Source organism: Gracilinanus agilis, chromosome 2 (genome assembly GCF_016433145.1).
Source record: "Gracilinanus agilis isolate LMUSP501 chromosome 2, AgileGrace, whole genome shotgun sequence".
Classification (NCBI taxonomy): domain Eukaryota; kingdom Metazoa; phylum Chordata; class Mammalia; order Didelphimorphia; family Didelphidae; genus Gracilinanus; species Gracilinanus agilis.
The window spans coordinates 470,343,516-470,361,136 of NC_058131.1; the positions used below are offsets into that span (position 1 = coordinate 470,343,516).

The 17,621-nt window shown below is 38.2% G+C and overlaps 3 protein-coding genes across 7 annotated transcripts in view; 1 reads left to right on the forward strand and 2 right to left on the reverse strand.

Moving 5' to 3' along the window:
* Positions 1-1,862, forward strand: part of TIMM9 (translocase of inner mitochondrial membrane 9) — a 23,296-nt gene extending 21,434 nt beyond the window's left edge. For both annotated transcript variants that reach the window (XM_044664885.1, XM_044664884.1), the window contains one exon: positions 462-1,862. In XM_044664885.1, the coding sequence (XP_044520820.1) occupies positions 462-596 (135 nt within the window). In that variant the 3' untranslated portion in view covers positions 597-1,862. The remainder of the gene's footprint in view (positions 1-461) is intronic.
* TOMM20L (translocase of outer mitochondrial membrane 20 like) lies at positions 1,073-13,264 on the reverse strand. Its single transcript, XM_044664883.1, has 5 exons — positions 13,132-13,264; positions 12,666-12,709; positions 9,559-9,640; positions 2,100-2,242; positions 1,073-1,129 (listed from the first exon to the last, which is right to left on the reverse strand). The coding sequence occupies exons 1-5, from the start codon at positions 13,262-13,264 to the stop codon at positions 1,076-1,078; spliced, it is 456 nt and encodes a 151-aa protein (XP_044520818.1). The 3' UTR covers positions 1,073-1,075.
* Positions 13,265-13,742: 478 nt separating this feature from the next.
* ARID4A (AT-rich interaction domain 4A) overlaps positions 13,743-17,621 on the reverse strand; it is a 106,716-nt gene continuing 102,837 nt past the window's right edge. For 2 of the 4 annotated variants that reach the window (XM_044664887.1, XM_044664892.1), the window contains one exon: positions 13,744-14,144. In XM_044664887.1, coding sequence (XP_044520822.1) covers positions 14,003-14,144 — 142 coding nt within the window. In that variant the 3' untranslated portion in view covers positions 13,744-14,002. Of the gene's footprint in view, positions 14,145-17,621 lie in introns of all 4 variants that reach the window. The other 2 variants (XM_044664891.1, XM_044664886.1) reach the window with 2 other exon arrangements.

Below are 17,621 nucleotides of genomic sequence, written 5' to 3' on the forward strand. Positions count from 1 at the left end.
TTTCACTTAGGCACAGTGTTATAAGCCTCTTTCCATTATAAACTATTGCTTAACATTCATGCCCTCCTCCATATTTACCAGGAAAATTGTTAAGTATTATTTTTTTTTGAAACTAATCATCTTTTTTTATGATTCTCCCTCTCACAACTATAAACAAATTATATTTGAGTTGTTAGAACCAACTTTTTCCACAAGAAGGAACATTTGACTATTTTTGCTGCCATTCCTATCTTTTTTTTTAGAAATCCTAAATAAGGAGTTAAGGGGAAAGATCTACCAATAAAAGTAGCACAAAAGAACTTGTACCCCACTTGCTATCCATTTGCTAATTTGATTTATTTTTGCTTCCAATACAATGTAAAGATAAAATCTTAGTACTGCCAATTGTCTTTTTGGAATATGTAAATTTTAAAATAAAATTTACTGCCATCTCTCTTAATGCCTTCGTCCCTTTTTTCTAGTCTACCTGCTCAGAACACTGCCTACAAAAATATTTAAAAATGACACAAAGAATATCCTTGAGATTTCAAGAGTATCATATTCAACAGAATGAAGCTCTGGCTGCCAAAGCAGGACTCCTTGGCCAACCACGATAGAAAAGTGTTTATGGATGGACCTTTCCATATTGCAGTGCCAACAGTTGTTGCATTGGAAGTAGGAGTTCTTTTGATCTTAAACTGTTGTGGATATTTTCACCATGTCATTGATTTTGAGCATTTGGCAAGTGGAAACCATTGGAGAAACAAATGTGCTTCTTACCAGGAATAAGCAAAGTACAAGATCTTGTCTTACTGTGCAATGAAAATATTAAGATGCAACCTTTGTGGGGGCCTTAAAATTCAACAGCCTGGCCACTTGATTAGCAAAATAAACCATTGTTTCTTCAATTGTGACTGTTAATTTTAAAGCAAAGTATGTGTTCAATCATGTGTAACATAAAAATTATTTTTATTACCAAAAGTAAAATAAGTGGCAACATTTAAGTTCATATTTTTATCAATAAGCAGCTGTTTATACCAAGAATTACCATAGTATCCAGACTGGAGTTTATCTGAATACTTACCTGAAATATTTTTCACTCAGGATCATCCTCAAGGCATTCCTGTTCATTCATTTCTGCCTCAAATTGCTGGTAAATACACAAGAGTTATTTGCTGATCATTTCAATGCAGTCTTTCCTTCCCTCCCCTTCACTCTGTTCTCCCTGTCTCTCTCCCTCCCCCAGTCTGTCTTTCTCTGCCAGGATGGGCATTTGACTTTTTTCCTGTACTTCTAGGAAAAATCGCATCCAAGACTAGCATTAAGAAGTATGTTTACTGACAGTCATGGTCTTTACACAAATTATGAGAAGGAAGTATGCATGATAGGGTCAGATCACCTATATATAATTCATTTATCGCCACTTAAATTTTGGATCAGCCAGATTTTCTCTCTTAAATATGCCCAAGTTAAATAAGAGAAACCAAAGTTAAATCATTTATTGGCTAAAAAAAATGCACAAATAAAATGAGTATCTATGAAAAGTAATGGTTGACTCCGGCATAAGAGGATGAGTTTTTGTAAACAGTTTTAATCTGATGGCAAATAAAAGACAACTATAGCTAACAATGATCTTATTTGGGTAAATTCCATTTGATTCAAATATGAAGTTGTAGTTCAAAAGATAAAAGACTTTAGGTCTAACAAAAGTGGCTTATTGTGTTTCTGTCATTGATGAAAAAAAACATATTTTGATATAATGATGTAACTTGAAGTAGAATGGAAAAATCCTTGTGATAAATTTACATATGCTTTTTTTAAAAGCCTCCTTTAGAAACTGAACCATTTCACTTCATTATCTGGCCTCAGCAGACACAACTATTACTGAAATCCTGAAGTGCAAAAATGAAAAAAAACTAAAATTTGACCAAGATATCTTAGAAGTGTGTCAAACATATACCACATCTCAACAAAAGAATTCATTAATTACCCTAGGTTGCTAGAGTAAGCAGTATTTTAGAAAAGATGCACTTCAGATGTCTTTCAACATGACTATATACATGTATATAAATTTCCATTTTCCACCTTGATTTCACAAAAAGAATGAAATCCACACATACCTGGCACATAGCGGGTAGTTTGCGCATCAGCATATCAAAGACCATAGGAGGCAGCGTTTGTTTGAAAACCTCCAGAAGTTTCTGTGGCTGCCCACATACTAAAATGGCATTGCTCAGATGTTCGACTCCTATTTTGTGTTCACCTGAAACAAAGGCATTTTTTTGAATGCAAGTTCCAAACTTTTTTTTTTATATCAAATTCCTTTACCACAAAATGCCAATAATCTCAACATGTTAAAGTACACCTAGACAAAATCCGTCATTAAAGATAGGAACCTTTCCTTTCAAATGCAATAGTGTCAGACAAGATACCCATCATACAGAGCATCAGATAGAAAAAGTATCAGAAGAGAATTTGCTGGATTTAAAATGTCATAGTGGAAAAGGAAGGCTACTGTAGCTTAGGCTCCAACAAGGACAATGTTTGGAAGTGTTAACAGCCTTTGACTTGGTAGCTCTATTAATATAATAAATATGGAAAGGATTACATCCAGAACTATAATACTTAGTGAAAATTAATGACTACTAAATGGAAACCACCTAGATGAAATCTCCTTAAAATTTCTCACTATAAGAACCACTATAATGTCTCAGAAGACTAATAGGAGAATTAAAGAAAGAGAAAAGGATGGAGATTAGGGAAGATATTAAAACTCAATGAAGAAATCAGAAAGAGAAAACACAAAAATAGAGGGATTTTCTCATTTGCTTTATACAATTCTGTCAGTTCTCATTTAAGACTTGGAATAGACATAGGATGTGGGCTAATTATAAGTTTTCTTTTAGCACTATATATATATGCTTTGATATGTCTTAGATCAGGGATTTCCAAAGTGGGCGCCACCGTCCCCTGATGGGTGCTGCAGCGATCCAGGGGGGCAGTGATGGCCATAGCTGCATTTGGGGGCAATGAATAACTGTAAGGGGGCGGTGATAGTATGTGACAGGGGGCACTAAGTAATATTTTTTTCTGGAAAGGGGGCAGTAGGCCAAAAAAGTTTGGGAACCACTGTCTTAGATGAAACATAATTGGCCTGTTGATTATATGAAATATAATAGATTCTATTATAAAATACTGTTAAATTAACATCCCATGTTAATTTGTTCATTAAGTTCAAAAAAGGAAAAAAACTTTTCTTTTTCTAAGTTAGGTATATCTCCATATTATATCCATAGAAGTCATAATAATTTGAATTTTCTGCTACTACCTTTTCTAATCCTCTCATTTTTCAGATGAAGAAAACAATTTGCACTGTTAGTTGCAAATACCTTCTTAGTACTTTACACATAGTAATATGTACCAGAGCCAGCTTTAACCCAGGTCCTCTGACTCAATACCACAATGCCCCTGTTCATCAAAGGATTTTCATGATCATTTATAGTTAAATACAATTAAAACTGAAAAATAGATCATTCAAGAACAAGATTCATATATATTCATGAGAATGATATCTAACACATGCTGGCCTCCCAGGTCCTCCATCTCCATCGAAGGACTCCTTGAGCTACCTTCATCACACCCTTGATCTCACTCCAGTATTCTACTATAAAGAATTCTTAGATTCCTTTATTTAACCATAATTTCCTACAGTTTATCCTCTCCCTGTTCCTAATCTTATTCTTTGCCTTCATTGGGGCTCTCAATTTCTTCTGAGATCTTAACCCATACTCTAGCTAAAATTCACTTTCTTCTCCCCAATATCGAACCTCTGCTCCTACTTACATACTCATGAATAAATGAAGTCACACACTGTGTTGTGACTGGGTCCACTAGAAGTGTTTCTCTAATCTCCACTGGGCCTTCCTGCAGTGTTATAGTCCAGCCTGACTAGCCTTACTGCTATTCCTTTCATCTCCATGACTTTGCATTGCCTAACTATCCCATGCCCAGAATTCACTCTTCCTCTTAGAATCTCTTCATTCAAAACTCAGCTCAAATACTTTTTCACATAAAACCTCTCCTGGTACACACACACACACACACACACCTGCTAATACCCTCCACTCCAAAATTATTTATTTTCCATATATTTGCATATGTACATGTCTCCCCTAAAAGAATGTAAATTTCTTGAGGCCTAGGAGAGTTTTATCTTAGTCTTTGTATATTCAGCGCCTGGCACATAAGCACTTAATACTTGTTTAACTGATTTAATCTCTCCCTACCTATTGGCTCCTTCCCCAACTGCCTACAAATAGATCTCTCCTGTCCCTAAAAAACTCTCATTTAGGGAGGTAGCTGGTTGGCTCAGTGGATTGAGAGCCAGGTCCAGAGACAGGAGGTCCTGGGTTCAAATCTAGCCTCAGATACTTCCTAGCTGTGTGACCCTGGGCAAGTCACTTGAGCACCATTACCTAGCCCTTACCACTCTTCTGCCTTGGAACCAATACCTAGTATTGATTCTAAGACATAAGGTAAGGGTTTTTATTTTGTTTTGTTTTTTAACCTCATTTGTTCCTATAATCCCCCTCTAATGATTTCCCCTACTCTTCACAACCAAAGTCCTAGAAAAGATATCAATGCTTATTGTTTCATTTCTTCTCATTGACTTCTGACACTTGTTGTCTGGCTTTTGTCCTCACCAAACCCAATTATCCAATATTTATTTTGTACCTACTCTGAGATAGGCAGGCACTATGCTAGACAATGGAGATACAAAGAGATAGAAGAATCCCTGTTATCCAAGAGCTTCTAAGTCTGCTCTGACCAAAGTTACCATTGATTTCTTAATTGCAAAATCTGAACAGGTTTTCTTAGTCCTCACCTTCAACCTCTCAGCTGCCTCTGACACTGACCACATCCTCTAGGTTTCTACAACACTGGTCCTAGTTTTTCTGCCCAATCAGTTTCATTTACTAGATTGTCATCCCTATCTTGCCCTCCCAACTGTCCTGGCCATTCCTGGGGACCTCATCCGCTCCCAAGGGTTTAATGATCATCCCAATGCAAATGATTCCTTCATTTATGTATAGCCAGCCATGTTCTCTCCTGAGCACCATATAATCAAAATGTCCAAAATAGAACTCATTATTACACCACTCTCATCCTTTATATTTTCCAAACTTGCCTATTTCTATAGAGGGCATTATTCCAGTTCATTCAAGTTCACTACCTCATAGTCATCCTTGCTTCTTTTACTTTCCCTTACCCCATGTATCCAGTTAATTGCCAACATTTGTCAATTCTGCCTCCATATCTGTCACATCCATCCCAGTCTTCCCACTTACATGGCCACCACTCAAGTTCAAGTCCATGTCATCTCTTGCTCATAGACTACTGCAGTAGCTTCCTAACTGGATTCCCTATCTCAGCTCTCCTTTCACCAATCCATCTTTCCCATAGCTGCCAAAGAGATATTCCTAAATCACAGGTCTAACCATGTCACTCTTATTCAGTGAATTCTAGTGCCCCAGTGCCTCCTCTATTTAGTATGTAGAATCCTTCACCACCTGGCTTTATTATACATTTCTCCCCCTCATACTCTTCAGTCCAGCCACAGTGGCCTTCTTGCTATTCCAGTGACACTCTTATCTCCCATTTCTGTACCTTTGCACATCCTGTTCCCCATGCTTGGAATGGACTTCCTCCTCAACTCTGCCTCTGAAAATCCCTAGCCTTCTTCAGAACTCAGCTCAAATACCACCGTTTACGTGAGACCATAAGGTCCTGTTCATCCTAGCTATGCCTCCAAAAAAAAAAATTACCTTGTATTTATTTTGTATGTACTTTTATGTGTACATGTCATCCCCCTTATTGAATGTAAGCTCCCTGAGAGCAGAAACTGTTGGCATTTTTGTCTTTGTATCCCCAGCACTTAGTATAATGCCGGACATACTATTGGCACTTAATAAATGTTGTTGATTGATTGATTGAATGATTATCATTTGTAATTGAACATAGCTAGAATTGAATAATAAGTATACAAAGAGTGTAGAGAACTAAAGAGTTGGAAGGTGACTTAAAGGTACATAAAGTAAATAACTTGTCCAAGAAAGCATATTAACCAAATTATCTAATTCCTGACCCAGTCATTTTCCTACTCTACCATTATAACTCTTTCAGCCTCCATATAGCATAACTAGCATATAGGTTGTATTGGCCTATATTCCATACAAACAACATGTAAAGACTCAATGCAAGACATTCTCTTGGCTTATATGCAAGAATTAATGTGTTTAATCTTAATTTTGTTTTCATTTTGCTAAAAATGAAACACTGTAAGGAAAGAAGTATGGAATAAGTACACCAAAAATACCAAGATTTTTGCTTAAAAAAAATCAACTAGCTTCCTTTGAAACAACAAAATTGACCCAAACTTTTAAATAAATCTAGTAAATTTTTCTTCTTAAATCTGTAAATTCAAATTTTTTAAGGCTGTCCTGGTTTACAATTTCCCACCTAAAAATTTTCCACTCCTATATATTTGGTAATTGTTCGATTAACATTTTTTTAGATTTCTTTTTTTTAGGTAAAATTGTACTGATTTCTCTGAAAAATTAGGACCTGCATAACATCATTTCTTAATGTATGATTTATTATGCCCAAATATTTGGATATGTTATTTCAAAGGAAGATTAAAAGATAAACTTTGTGGGGGCAGCTGAGTGGATTGAGAGCCAGGCCTAGAGACAGGAGGTACGGGATTCAAATGTGACCTCAGATACTTCCCAGCTGTGTGACTCTGGGAAGTCACTTAACCCCCATTGTCTAGCCCTTACCACTCTTCTGCCTTGGGACTAATACATAGTATTGATTCTCTAAGATGGAAGGTAAGGGTTTAAAGAAAAAGATAAACTTGGCTGTTAAAAATAAAAACTGGTTCAATTTGGTCAATTCATGCAACAAAGAGAATTCAGTCAAACCATTTTTCATAGTTCATTTCAGAGTGGATCATGCTGGTGGTCCCATCCATTCACAATTAAAATGAGTACATAGAGCCTAGATATTTTTCATAACCTTATAGATTATTTTATTTGCCTTTTTGTTTCTTCTCCAGAATTTTAATTATAAGTAACAGGGGAAGAAAATTAAGTTTTAAAGTGAGTAAAGTATTCCTAATTAGTGAATTCAGTCACTTCCAATCCTCACCTAAATCTTAAGTAAATTTTGATGACCCCTATTTACGTACCACTTTATAATTTACAAAATATTTTGCAAACTGACCGTGTTGTCAGAAGGGCCCTGGGAAGGAAAATCCAGTTAATTCTCAACCTGATGATTTTTTAAATCAAGAAATATGAGAGGGGGCAGCTAGGTGGCTCAGTGGATTGAGAGTCAGGCCCAAAGATGGGAGGTCCTGGGTTCAAATCTGGCCTCAAACACTTCCTGTGTGTGACCCTGGGCAAGTCACTTAACCTCCATTGCCTAGCCCTTACCACTCTTCTGCCTTGGAAGCAATATATAGTATTGATTCCAAGATGGAAAGTAAGGGTTTAAAAAAAATAAAAAGAAATATGTGATAACTACATCCAAAATTATAAAGATGTTTCATACAATCTGTGACACAAGTACTTCTTGGTTTTATCAAAGCATTACTTTAAATGTTAACACTTAAACATAAAACAAATGAAAGCAAAATATGAAACCATGAAAGCCAATTTAACCCCTCCCAATAACACTCTGAGGTTTGAGCATCAAAGATATTGTTAGCACTGTTTTGCAAATAAGGAAACTTTGGCCCTGAGAACTTAAGGGATTGATTGCCCATGATCACACAGACAGTAAGTAATACAGACAGAGTTGAGACCTGCATCTTTGATTCCAGGTCCACCACTTTTTTCTTAATTACCATACTGCCTATAATTTTTGTGTATTTTTCCTTTGATTCTCAACACAGCTTTTTTCCCCCCACTATAATTAGTTTCTCCCAAACTAACATACTTTGGAATACATGGAAAAATCATCTTTTGAAAGACTGTATTAATTACTCACATATCCTGTATAAATCTTTTCTTCTTCTAAAAGGCATAACATACCCTCCCTGGGACATAGTTTCCTCATCTACAAAATGAAGAGGGTAGGTAGGACTAGTTGACCTTTGGTCCCTTTCAGCTCTAAACCCATGATCCTACCAGAACAATAGGACAGCAAGGTAGCAAAGTTGATAAAGTTCTGGGCCTGGGTTTTAGACTTCTTCCCGAGTTCAAATCTATTCTCACACACTTACTAGCTGTGGAGCCCTGGGCAAGTGACTTGCCCCTGTTTACCTAAGTTTTCTCATCTGTAAAATAAGCTGGAGAAGAAAATGACAAACCACTCCAGTATCTTTGCCAAAAAAAATCAAATGGGGTCATGAAGAGTGAACTATATTGCTAAGCAATTAAAATATTGTAAATATGTAAATACAGTGTTAACATTAACCTGCAGTCATTTTTAAGGGCTGAACTATCTTGAAAGCCTTAATTTTTATATTTTTAATTCCTTAATCAAAGTCAAAATTATAGATTATATGTAATTAGTTTCCCATGTTCTTGGACTTCTCTTTGATTCAATGAAGTGTGAAAGCCATATTCCTTCTTCAATGCAAATTGAAGACAAATCTTCTGAAGAAAAGAATGTAGAGGACATCAAGAACATAGATCCTTCCACAGGATTACAGAGAAATCTACAATTTTTTTTTAATCAGTTGTATATGTCATTGATAGTTTGTGGTAAGTAATGTTTCATTTCATTTATGTGGAATTTTCATTTGCCTAGAACAAATTTTAAAAACACCAAATGGAAACAAACAAAAAAAAAGACCTCAAGCAGGAAAAATATACATTACAAAGGCCCTGCAATGAGGCTTGGGTATCCGTAAGAGAACACCATCAAGTCCTAACTCAAATATTTTTAAATCTTACTGGAGACATGATTCTGATAGATGGTTACATTCCTAGAACATAACAGGTTAGAAACAGCAGAACATAAAGGGATGAGGAAACTATTAGAAATAAAACATCCTGGAAACCAAGAAGGGTCAGTTCATACAATATGAATACAAGGAAGAAGAAAAGACAAAAAAATTTTGAAAAGCTGTCTAGGTCTATTTAGTCTAAAGACAAAAAAGCACCTTTGAAGAAATCACTGTTACAACACAATACAATAACTAATCACTTTTATGTGTTGTTTCTTTTAACAAAAAATCATTTGTATAGCACTTTAAGGATTTTCAAAGCTTTCTGCATACATTTTCTCTTTTGATCCATCTAGATACCTATCTAGACAAATTGAGATTGTTACTAAAATTAACTTTGTCTCACACCAACTCCAAATTTTCCATATAAACTTTTAACATTCACTGTTGCAGAATTTGGTTGAGCAAATCAATTTCATATAACTAAAAAGTCATATAACTGAAAATAAGATAAATTTATCTAATTGTAAAATGTTAATAGTATTTGTTCTTTCCACTGATTAAAAAAATTCAATACCTACTTTCAAAAGTAGTTGCTTACAAAAGAATGATAGTAATCTTACCTCTGGATAACCAAAGTTCTCCCATTTGCACCTCTTGAAGAAAGAACTCTTGTAGCTTCTCATTCCTCAAAGCCTCTCGAGACTAAAAGTTTGACAAAATATGTAACAAGCTATTTTAAGGTAATAAGTCAAATCCATGTAATGACCAATAAAAATATTTAGTTTTGTTAAGAAAACAACTTTATACCAATTTCTAAATTGAAATAGTCACAATATAGTTTTGTGCTAATCTTGAAAGCACCTTCAAACAAATATTCAACTGCAACTAATAAAAATGTATAGTGTATTAAAGTTTAGTAGAGACACAGAATAAGTGTCACCATCTTTTTCCCAATTTAGTAAGTTCAACTACAGCTGAGGTTGCAGTAAAATAGCACTAACACAATGAAAATTTAGGTAACTTGAACATTCTTAATTTATTCATTCCCTTGGAGCACATAGGTAGGAGGGAGGAAATGGATGGTGGTGATTCTTCAGATATGTACACCAACCTGAAGTGAGGACTGATAGGGGATTAATACTACTAAGTATGACATGGCCTGACTAGAGTTAATTGAAGAGTGGTTCCACTTGACTGAAGGAGCAAGACATCAAGGCAACATGTGTGGGCCTCCCTCTGCAAATCAGGTTGTCATGCCCAGGTTTATTCTGACGAGTCAGTAGGTATAGTAGGAAGTCCATTGTCCAAAAAATATCAACCTCATTATCCATCATCCCAGTATTTTGGCTTCACTTCTGAATGGGATGGACTAGATGGCCACTTCCAGCTTTAGAACTATGATCCTGTGATCCTTTGATTGTTGAAGTTTTCCCCCAGGAAACCAATTTAAAATGTAGCTGAGAGGCAGACTTTTCCTGCGAAAAGATCACTAGATCTGAAGTCAGTAAAAGCTAAGTTTGAGTCCTACCTTGCTATTAACCTATGTAATCTTGGCTTAGGCAGCATCTTTGGACCTCATTTTCCTCCACTGTAAAATGAGGACTAACAGAGATAATCCCCAAAGACTCTTGGAGCTCTCAATTCTATGATCTTCTGAACTACCCTAGACAGAATTTTATCTAGAGCAGCTAGTTACCAACTAACACCTTCATTAGTGGACAGCCAACTGAAAGAATGGGACAATGGAGAGACACCTGTGGTTGGAACAAAATGCCTAGTCACCAGGTGAGAGGAAAGGATTAATGGAAGGGGAAGTGAGAGGCCAACTTGCTATTTTTTTTTTCTTAAGCACATGTCTAGCTTGGACATGCAGTCATGTCTTGCTAGGGCTAGCCATAAAACAAATTTTGAAGTCGAGGAAATTTAGGCTTCCTACTTCCCCTAAACACTTCCATGTTTTCCCCTCCTGGTAGTAATTCCGCCATTATCACCCCTCTTACATTTAATAGGGATCGCCTTGACTCCAAAGAGTAAAAAAAATGAAGCTATCCATGATGGCAAGAATAATTATCTCCTCAGAAATCATACCAAATCACAAAGCCTACTCCACCTATTTTATGAGCTATTATATTTATAAGCTTTTTGCAGCTTTTTTGTCATCAATTTGCAATTAGCTTCCTCGTGGCCAGAGTCTGTTCCCCTTAATCACTTGCAGTCTAGATTAAATCTCATTCCATTCTAATCATGAACATCCTCTTAAAACCAAATTCAATGGCCTTTTCTCAGCCCTCATCCTTGACTTCTCTAGTATTCTACACTGCTCATCCCTTTTTCTACCTGAATATTCTCATCCTTAACTTCCGTGACAGTATAGAACACTTCCCAGTTTTGTTCTTACCTCTCACCTCTTTATCTAGATTTCCTACCCCTAGAACATGTGCATTGGCCAAGGATGTCTTTTTCATGCTTCTCTTTTCTTTCTGAGATCCAGTAAAGTTATATATGTAAAGAACTTCATAAATTTAAATTTATATGACAATGATGGTGCCCTTGGGAAGAAGAATGCTAGATTTGGAATCAGAGACGCTGTTTTTATCTCCTGCTTCCATACTTATTACCTAGGCAACCTTGGACAAATTACTTTAACTGGATGGGCCTCAGTTTCTTTATTTGTAAAGTGAGGAGGTTAGTCTCAGAAGACCTGAGCTCTCTTCCAGCTTTAAATCTATGATTCTATATTTTAACAACAAGCAGGTATTTATGTCATAACTTCATACTTAATATCAAAAATCATAGTCATCATTACCACAAACTTAACTTCTCCTCTTGATTTACCCATTTCTCTCAACAGTTCCCCCCATGCCTTCCAAATCCCATTTAAACTCTACAGCCCTAGGCTCTTCACAATCTGGGCAACTTTATAGCACACTACTCCCTGATCTAAACTGGCACTGTTCTATTTATTATTCCCAGAATGTCTCACATTTTTCCCACCCCTGCATCTCTGCTCATGCCAGCCTGAAAGGCTCTTCCCCTCCCACCCCCTACTTATACTAATATTCTGCAAGACCTAGCTCAAGTGCTGGCTTTTTCTCTAATTTGATCATCCTAAACTTTTTCTCTTGAATTCTTTCAGCACTTTGTCCCAGTCCTCACATTGGCACTTTCCAACTGATAATTCTTTTTTTTTTTCCTTTATTTTTCCCTGTGGCATCTCCCTCCCAAACTGTAGGTAATGGGTTCTTAACCTGGAGCCTGTGGTCTTGTTTGTTTTATTTATTTTTTCAATATTTTGAGAACTGTATTTCAATATAATTGGTTTCCTTTGAAATCCCCCGTATTTTATGCATTCCACAACTTTGTTCTGAGAAATGGACCTGTAAGCTTCTGCAGATTGCCTCAGGGATCTAGGATGGACACAAACACACACACACACACACACACACACACACACACACACACACACACACACACACAGGTAAGACCTCCTGCGTGGTTTGCAGGTCTATAAACCTCGTCGTTTTTCCATCAAATTAAAAGAAATGCCCATTTTCCCTTCATTGCTTTCCTTATTAATTTCTTCCTTACTTAAATTTTGTCAGTAGCAAAAGTGTACTCACTCTCAAAAAATAACACCCTGACAAGCAATGGTCCCAACCAGCATATTTATTTTAAGTGGAAAAAGTACTCACTATAAAGTTACACCAGTGTATTTAAAACACTTCACCTGCACACCCCGTTCCTTAGCCTTTTGCTGCTCTGCTCTTCTTTCTGTGAATACAACAACTGAACTTAGCAGCTCGTCTTGCTGGTGCCGCAGCAGCCCTTCTCCCCCTCCCCCTCCCAGGGCTCCTGCTGGAATTCAGGGTGGCATCTGCTCCTAGACTGTGTTCATTTCGGGCCTGACCCGCACTCCACGAGGATACGAGGGCAGCACCTCCAAGCTGGACCACTACGACCGAAGAAGCTGGCGGGGGTAGCGGGTAGCTTCCCTCCCTCCACCCACGTTTCCTTTTCCTCACTGTGGGGGCATAGGCATAACCAGGTGGAGCCTTGGCCTTGCCTGGGTCGGAGGAACCCAGAAATCCAAAATCAAGAACAAAAAACATCGGTCTCGAGAGCCCTGAGCTGGGACCACCCTCCAGCCAGGCCACCTTTTCCCATCCCGGCCCCAGCGGGAGGGACGCACTCACTGTCCCGCAACCGCCGCTTGAACTCGGGATCGCTCCTCCGCTTCCTGTCGAAGTAAACGCAGTAGCCTAGGAAGGCGACCGCGCCACAGACGCCCACGGCGGCCAGGACATAGAGGGCCCGGACACAGGGCATCCAGGCCACGGGCTGGCGCCCGGAGCGCCGGGACCCAGGCGAAGCGTTAGCTTCGGAACCCCCAGGTCGCCCGTCCGCCTGCAGAGTGGCTGCTGCGAGCCAGCCCCCAACCCCCCAACACACCCCGAGGACGCGCCCCCACCCCTCACACCCGTACACAATGGACACGCCCCTTCAATCTGCTTCTGGGCTATTACTTCCAGGATCAAATGTCAGGTCCCCAGATTGACTTTTAAAGTATAGCTTGGCCCCAATCTATTTACACCTTTCTCTCACCAAGACTCTTCGCTCCAGTGACTGGCCACCTAGCCGTTCTTCAAAGAAAACCCTCCAGTCTCCGACCTCTGGACATTTTCCTGTCCCCCAACTCCTACGATTCTTCCCTCCTCCTCCTGACAACCTCCTGGCTTCCCAGGCTTCTTTTAAGTCTTAGCTAAAATCTCCCCCTCTGCAAAGACTTTCTCGATCCCCAAGTAGTGCCTATCCTCTGAGATTATCACCAATTCATCCTTTATCTTGTTTGCACATAGTTGTCTCTCCAATTTGACCGGGAGTTCCTTGAGAGCAAGAACTGTCATTTGCCTTTCTTTGTAGCCCCAGAATTTTGTGTCCCCTGAGACTTACCTTTCTGTGTATCCCCCGACGGGTGTCTGACACATAGATGTTCAATAAATGATTGTGGAAGACGCCATACTTGTGAATATACACACCACAGGCTTCCTTTCATTGCTACCAAAGTCATCGAGTCAAGCCTTCCCACCTGAGTCCTGGACCAGTGGCCCCTGTTTCCAAGTCTTGTTGATTCTCAAAAGTGTCCTCAGGAGGAGAAAAGACAATGCAATCGCCAACCATTTTATTAGAGACTGTTCCTTTCTTGTTCCTGCCATGTTTTAAATCAACATAAACACAAATTAACAAAATGGTGAACAAGCACCCTGCTCTCCCCAGTGGCACCATCCTCAAATAGAAACGGGGGGGTGGGGGGGGAACACTAGTCTGTACAGAAATATCCCTGTGAGCTGCATTTTAACAGTTTTTAAATGGACTGTTATCTATCTTTATTGTATTTTTATTTTTTTTTCTTAAGAATTTCCCAATGATACCTTCACTCTTAGAATCAATACTGAATATTGGTTCCAAGGCAGAAGAAGAGCAGTAAGGGCTAGGCAATAGAGGTTAAGTGTCTTGCCCAGGGTCACGACAGCTAGGGAGTGTCTGATGTTAAATTTGAACGCAAGCCTGACCCTCAATCCACTGAGCCACCTAGCTTCCTACCCTGCCTATTTTATATTTTTATCTGCTTGTACCCACATTTGAAGAGTGTTATATGGGATGCCAATATTTGACACCTCTGAACCCAAAGCACTACCCCCATTCCTTGCTCCCAAAGGCAGACATAATACTCATAAAATATGCATCTAACTCTACTACATACACAGGTGTGTAATCATCCACATCCTACACATCAGCCATTGAATACATGAGCAAAATATGCACAATTAATAATAGTAAAGCAATATGAATAGTAGTAATTCCTATAGAATAACAAGATATAAATTCAACTATTCCACAAATAAACAAAAGATGTATAATTAGCAAATATATCAAGGTCATTTGCATTATAGGACAAAAAAAAATTGGAACAAGACAATCATAAAGTGAAACTATATTCAAAATATGTAGTAACTAGCCTGCATCAACCTTCCCTAGAGGAGGACCAGGACACATTCTCCCCCTCCAAACCCTGCTTCCTCCAGCCCCTGAGATAGGGTCAGGACACACGGCTTCTTACCTCCCAACTAGGCTCCTGGAAGTGTCCCAAGACAATTATATTGCCAGTCTTGGAGGCCACCTGGCTTCCAGCTTCCTTAACTCACACCTCCTCTTGCTTCTCAAGGCCTGTCAAGACACATCAACACCACCTACTGCAAGTCCAGGACCCCTAGGGATAACCTTTAGTCATCTAATCACTTGCTGTCCTCATGAGACCTCTCCTGCTCCACAGATATTCTGCCTGAACTCGTGGTTTCTCCGATGGTTAGCAAAATTCCTCTGCCTTTTACTTTCCCTGTTCCAATAATATTGACTTCCTTGCTGAGGGAGAATAAATCCCTTTCCCTAATGCCAGCTATCTACTCCTTCATTCTTATTCACCTCAAGCCATTCCTACTGTGCCACTACCAGATTTACCTGAACCTTCCACACTACCCTCCAAAATTCCTGCTTCATGATTAACAAATAAACAATTATTAACAATTAACAAATGCTTTTATCTTTAAACTTCTTCCTCTAAAGATCCTTCTGTTTTCTGGCACTCTCTTAAGATGTGGATGACATTGTGTCCTTGGTCCCCCTTTCCAGTACTTGCAGCTTCTCTCATACATCCTCCCCATCTCCCAATCAATGGTCATGAGAATACTCCATGCTTCCCATTACAACTTGCAGGATCTCCCTCTATCACTGATACTCACCAACCTTTCCTCCTTTGAGGTTCATCCTATTGAAACATTTCCCATTTTATCACCTGGCAAATAATTTACCTTTCTTGTCTCCTCAGTTCTCCCATAAAACTCTTTCCCCTAACCATTTTAGCTAAGAAATTCCACTCCAAAGCTTTATTAAAAAAAAAAAAAGTCATTATTCACAAGCTCCCTTTTCTCCTATTCTCATCTTATGTCTCTCTGAAGTCTACCATGTCCTCCTTAACTACAGTCTCTGATGAAAGTGCCCCTTCTTGACAAGATCATTCCCCTTTGATCCCATTCCCTCCTATCTTCTAATACACATTTCCCCATTATCATCCCCAATATCTCTAATCTGCTCCTATCTATAATTCCTTCCTGGTTACCTATAAACATTCTTAAATTTTCCTAACCTCAAAAAAACCTGACTAGATACTACTATCCCACTGTGATCCCCCCACCAAAGTTGTCCCCTATTCACTATTCTCTCTACATAATCTCATTTGGTAATCTCATTTACCAGTCCTTCCCCACAACAAAAAGTGATACTAAAATTTTATTTGTACATAATAGATCCTTTACCTCTAGCCTCTTTGGGGGGTATATGCCTAACAGTGGTATTGCTGAGTCAAAGGTGATATGTAGTATTATAGTTCCACATTGCTTTCCAGCATAGTTGGGCCAATTCATAGCTCCATCAACAGGGGTTCCTTATCCATCCACATATCTTCCAACAACTGACACTTTTCTTGATTTGTGTCATCTCTGCCAATCTGAAGGGTATGAGGACTCTAGGGTTGCTTTAATTTACATTTTGAGGATTTGGGAGCATTTTTTCTTTTGACAACTACCTGATTATATTCTCTAATCACTTACCTCTTGGGGAATGGCATTTGTTCTATATTTGTTTCAATTCCCTATCAATCTTGGATATCAGACCTTCCCTTCCCATTCTAATTTCATTGATTTTGCTAAAAAACTTTTCAATTTTACATAATCAAAATTGTCTTTATTTTTTATGATGATCTCTACCCTATATTTGGTCAAGAATTCTCCTCTTATCCATAGTTATAAATGTTCAAACTTCTGCGATATGATGTAACCTTTTGTATTTGGTCATGTACAGTCATTTGAAATTTATTGTGGTATGCTATGCATTGTGTTGTCACTGAGAATAAAAGAAAAGTGAGAAGGGTCTAAAGTAGAATGGTGGCTATGGGACCAAAATTTGATGCTTTAAGTACCGTCCACCTCATGGATACAAGACATCACAATGTTTAAAGTACTGAAAATACTTGTGTCTTGATATCTGTATTACACTTAAAAATTTAGATCCTGGCTTCAGAGAGTTTAATTAAATCCAGAATACAGGTCATGGACAAATTTAATGGTATCTTTGTTCTTTCTTTTACCATGAAACCCATTATGAGCCACCCACAAAAAGGAAGGAGCTCCTGGATGCTGAGAAATTTAAAGATTTTTCTTAGAATTCACATGGCCATAAAGGTAAGGCCATATTTCTACCAGAATAGAACCAGTAAGTTTTCAAAGTTAGCCATGGAGTGAATCAGACTCTGCCCCATTTGTTTTCTATTTTCGTTACCCCTACAACTATTAATGTCTAAAAGAAGATCAGGGAATGAAGGTAATAGATAATATTAGACAGTAGATCTTGCTCCCTCACCAGTCCCTGTCCTAGAATACCTGGGAAGCAATGAAAACTGAGGGAGCAGTTTATACATGCCTCAGGTTTGGGGACCATTGTATATAAAAGGGAAAATTAAAGAATGATCTTTATTGCTGTGGTACTTTAGATGGTTAAGTGAGTTCCACCTTGAAACAGATGTAGCATTCTCCATCACCGGCCATTCTCAGGCTTTTCGTTGATAATAGGG

Bases quoted from the DNA above. Each gene is read 5' to 3' on its own strand.
- TOMM20L (XM_044664883.1), bottom strand. From the start codon at position 13,264: ATGCCCTGTGTCCGGGCCCTCTATGTCCTGGCCGCCGTGGGCGTCTGT. The intron at 9,641-12,665 runs GTGAAGTGTTTT...TCAAACTTTTAG, and splicing joins CTAAGGAACGGGGTGTGCAG to TCTCGAGAGGCTTTGAGGAA. The intron at 2,243-9,558 runs GTAAGATTACTA...CCTTTGTTTCAG, and splicing joins AGAACTTTGGTTATCCAGAG to GTGAACACAAAATAGGAGTC.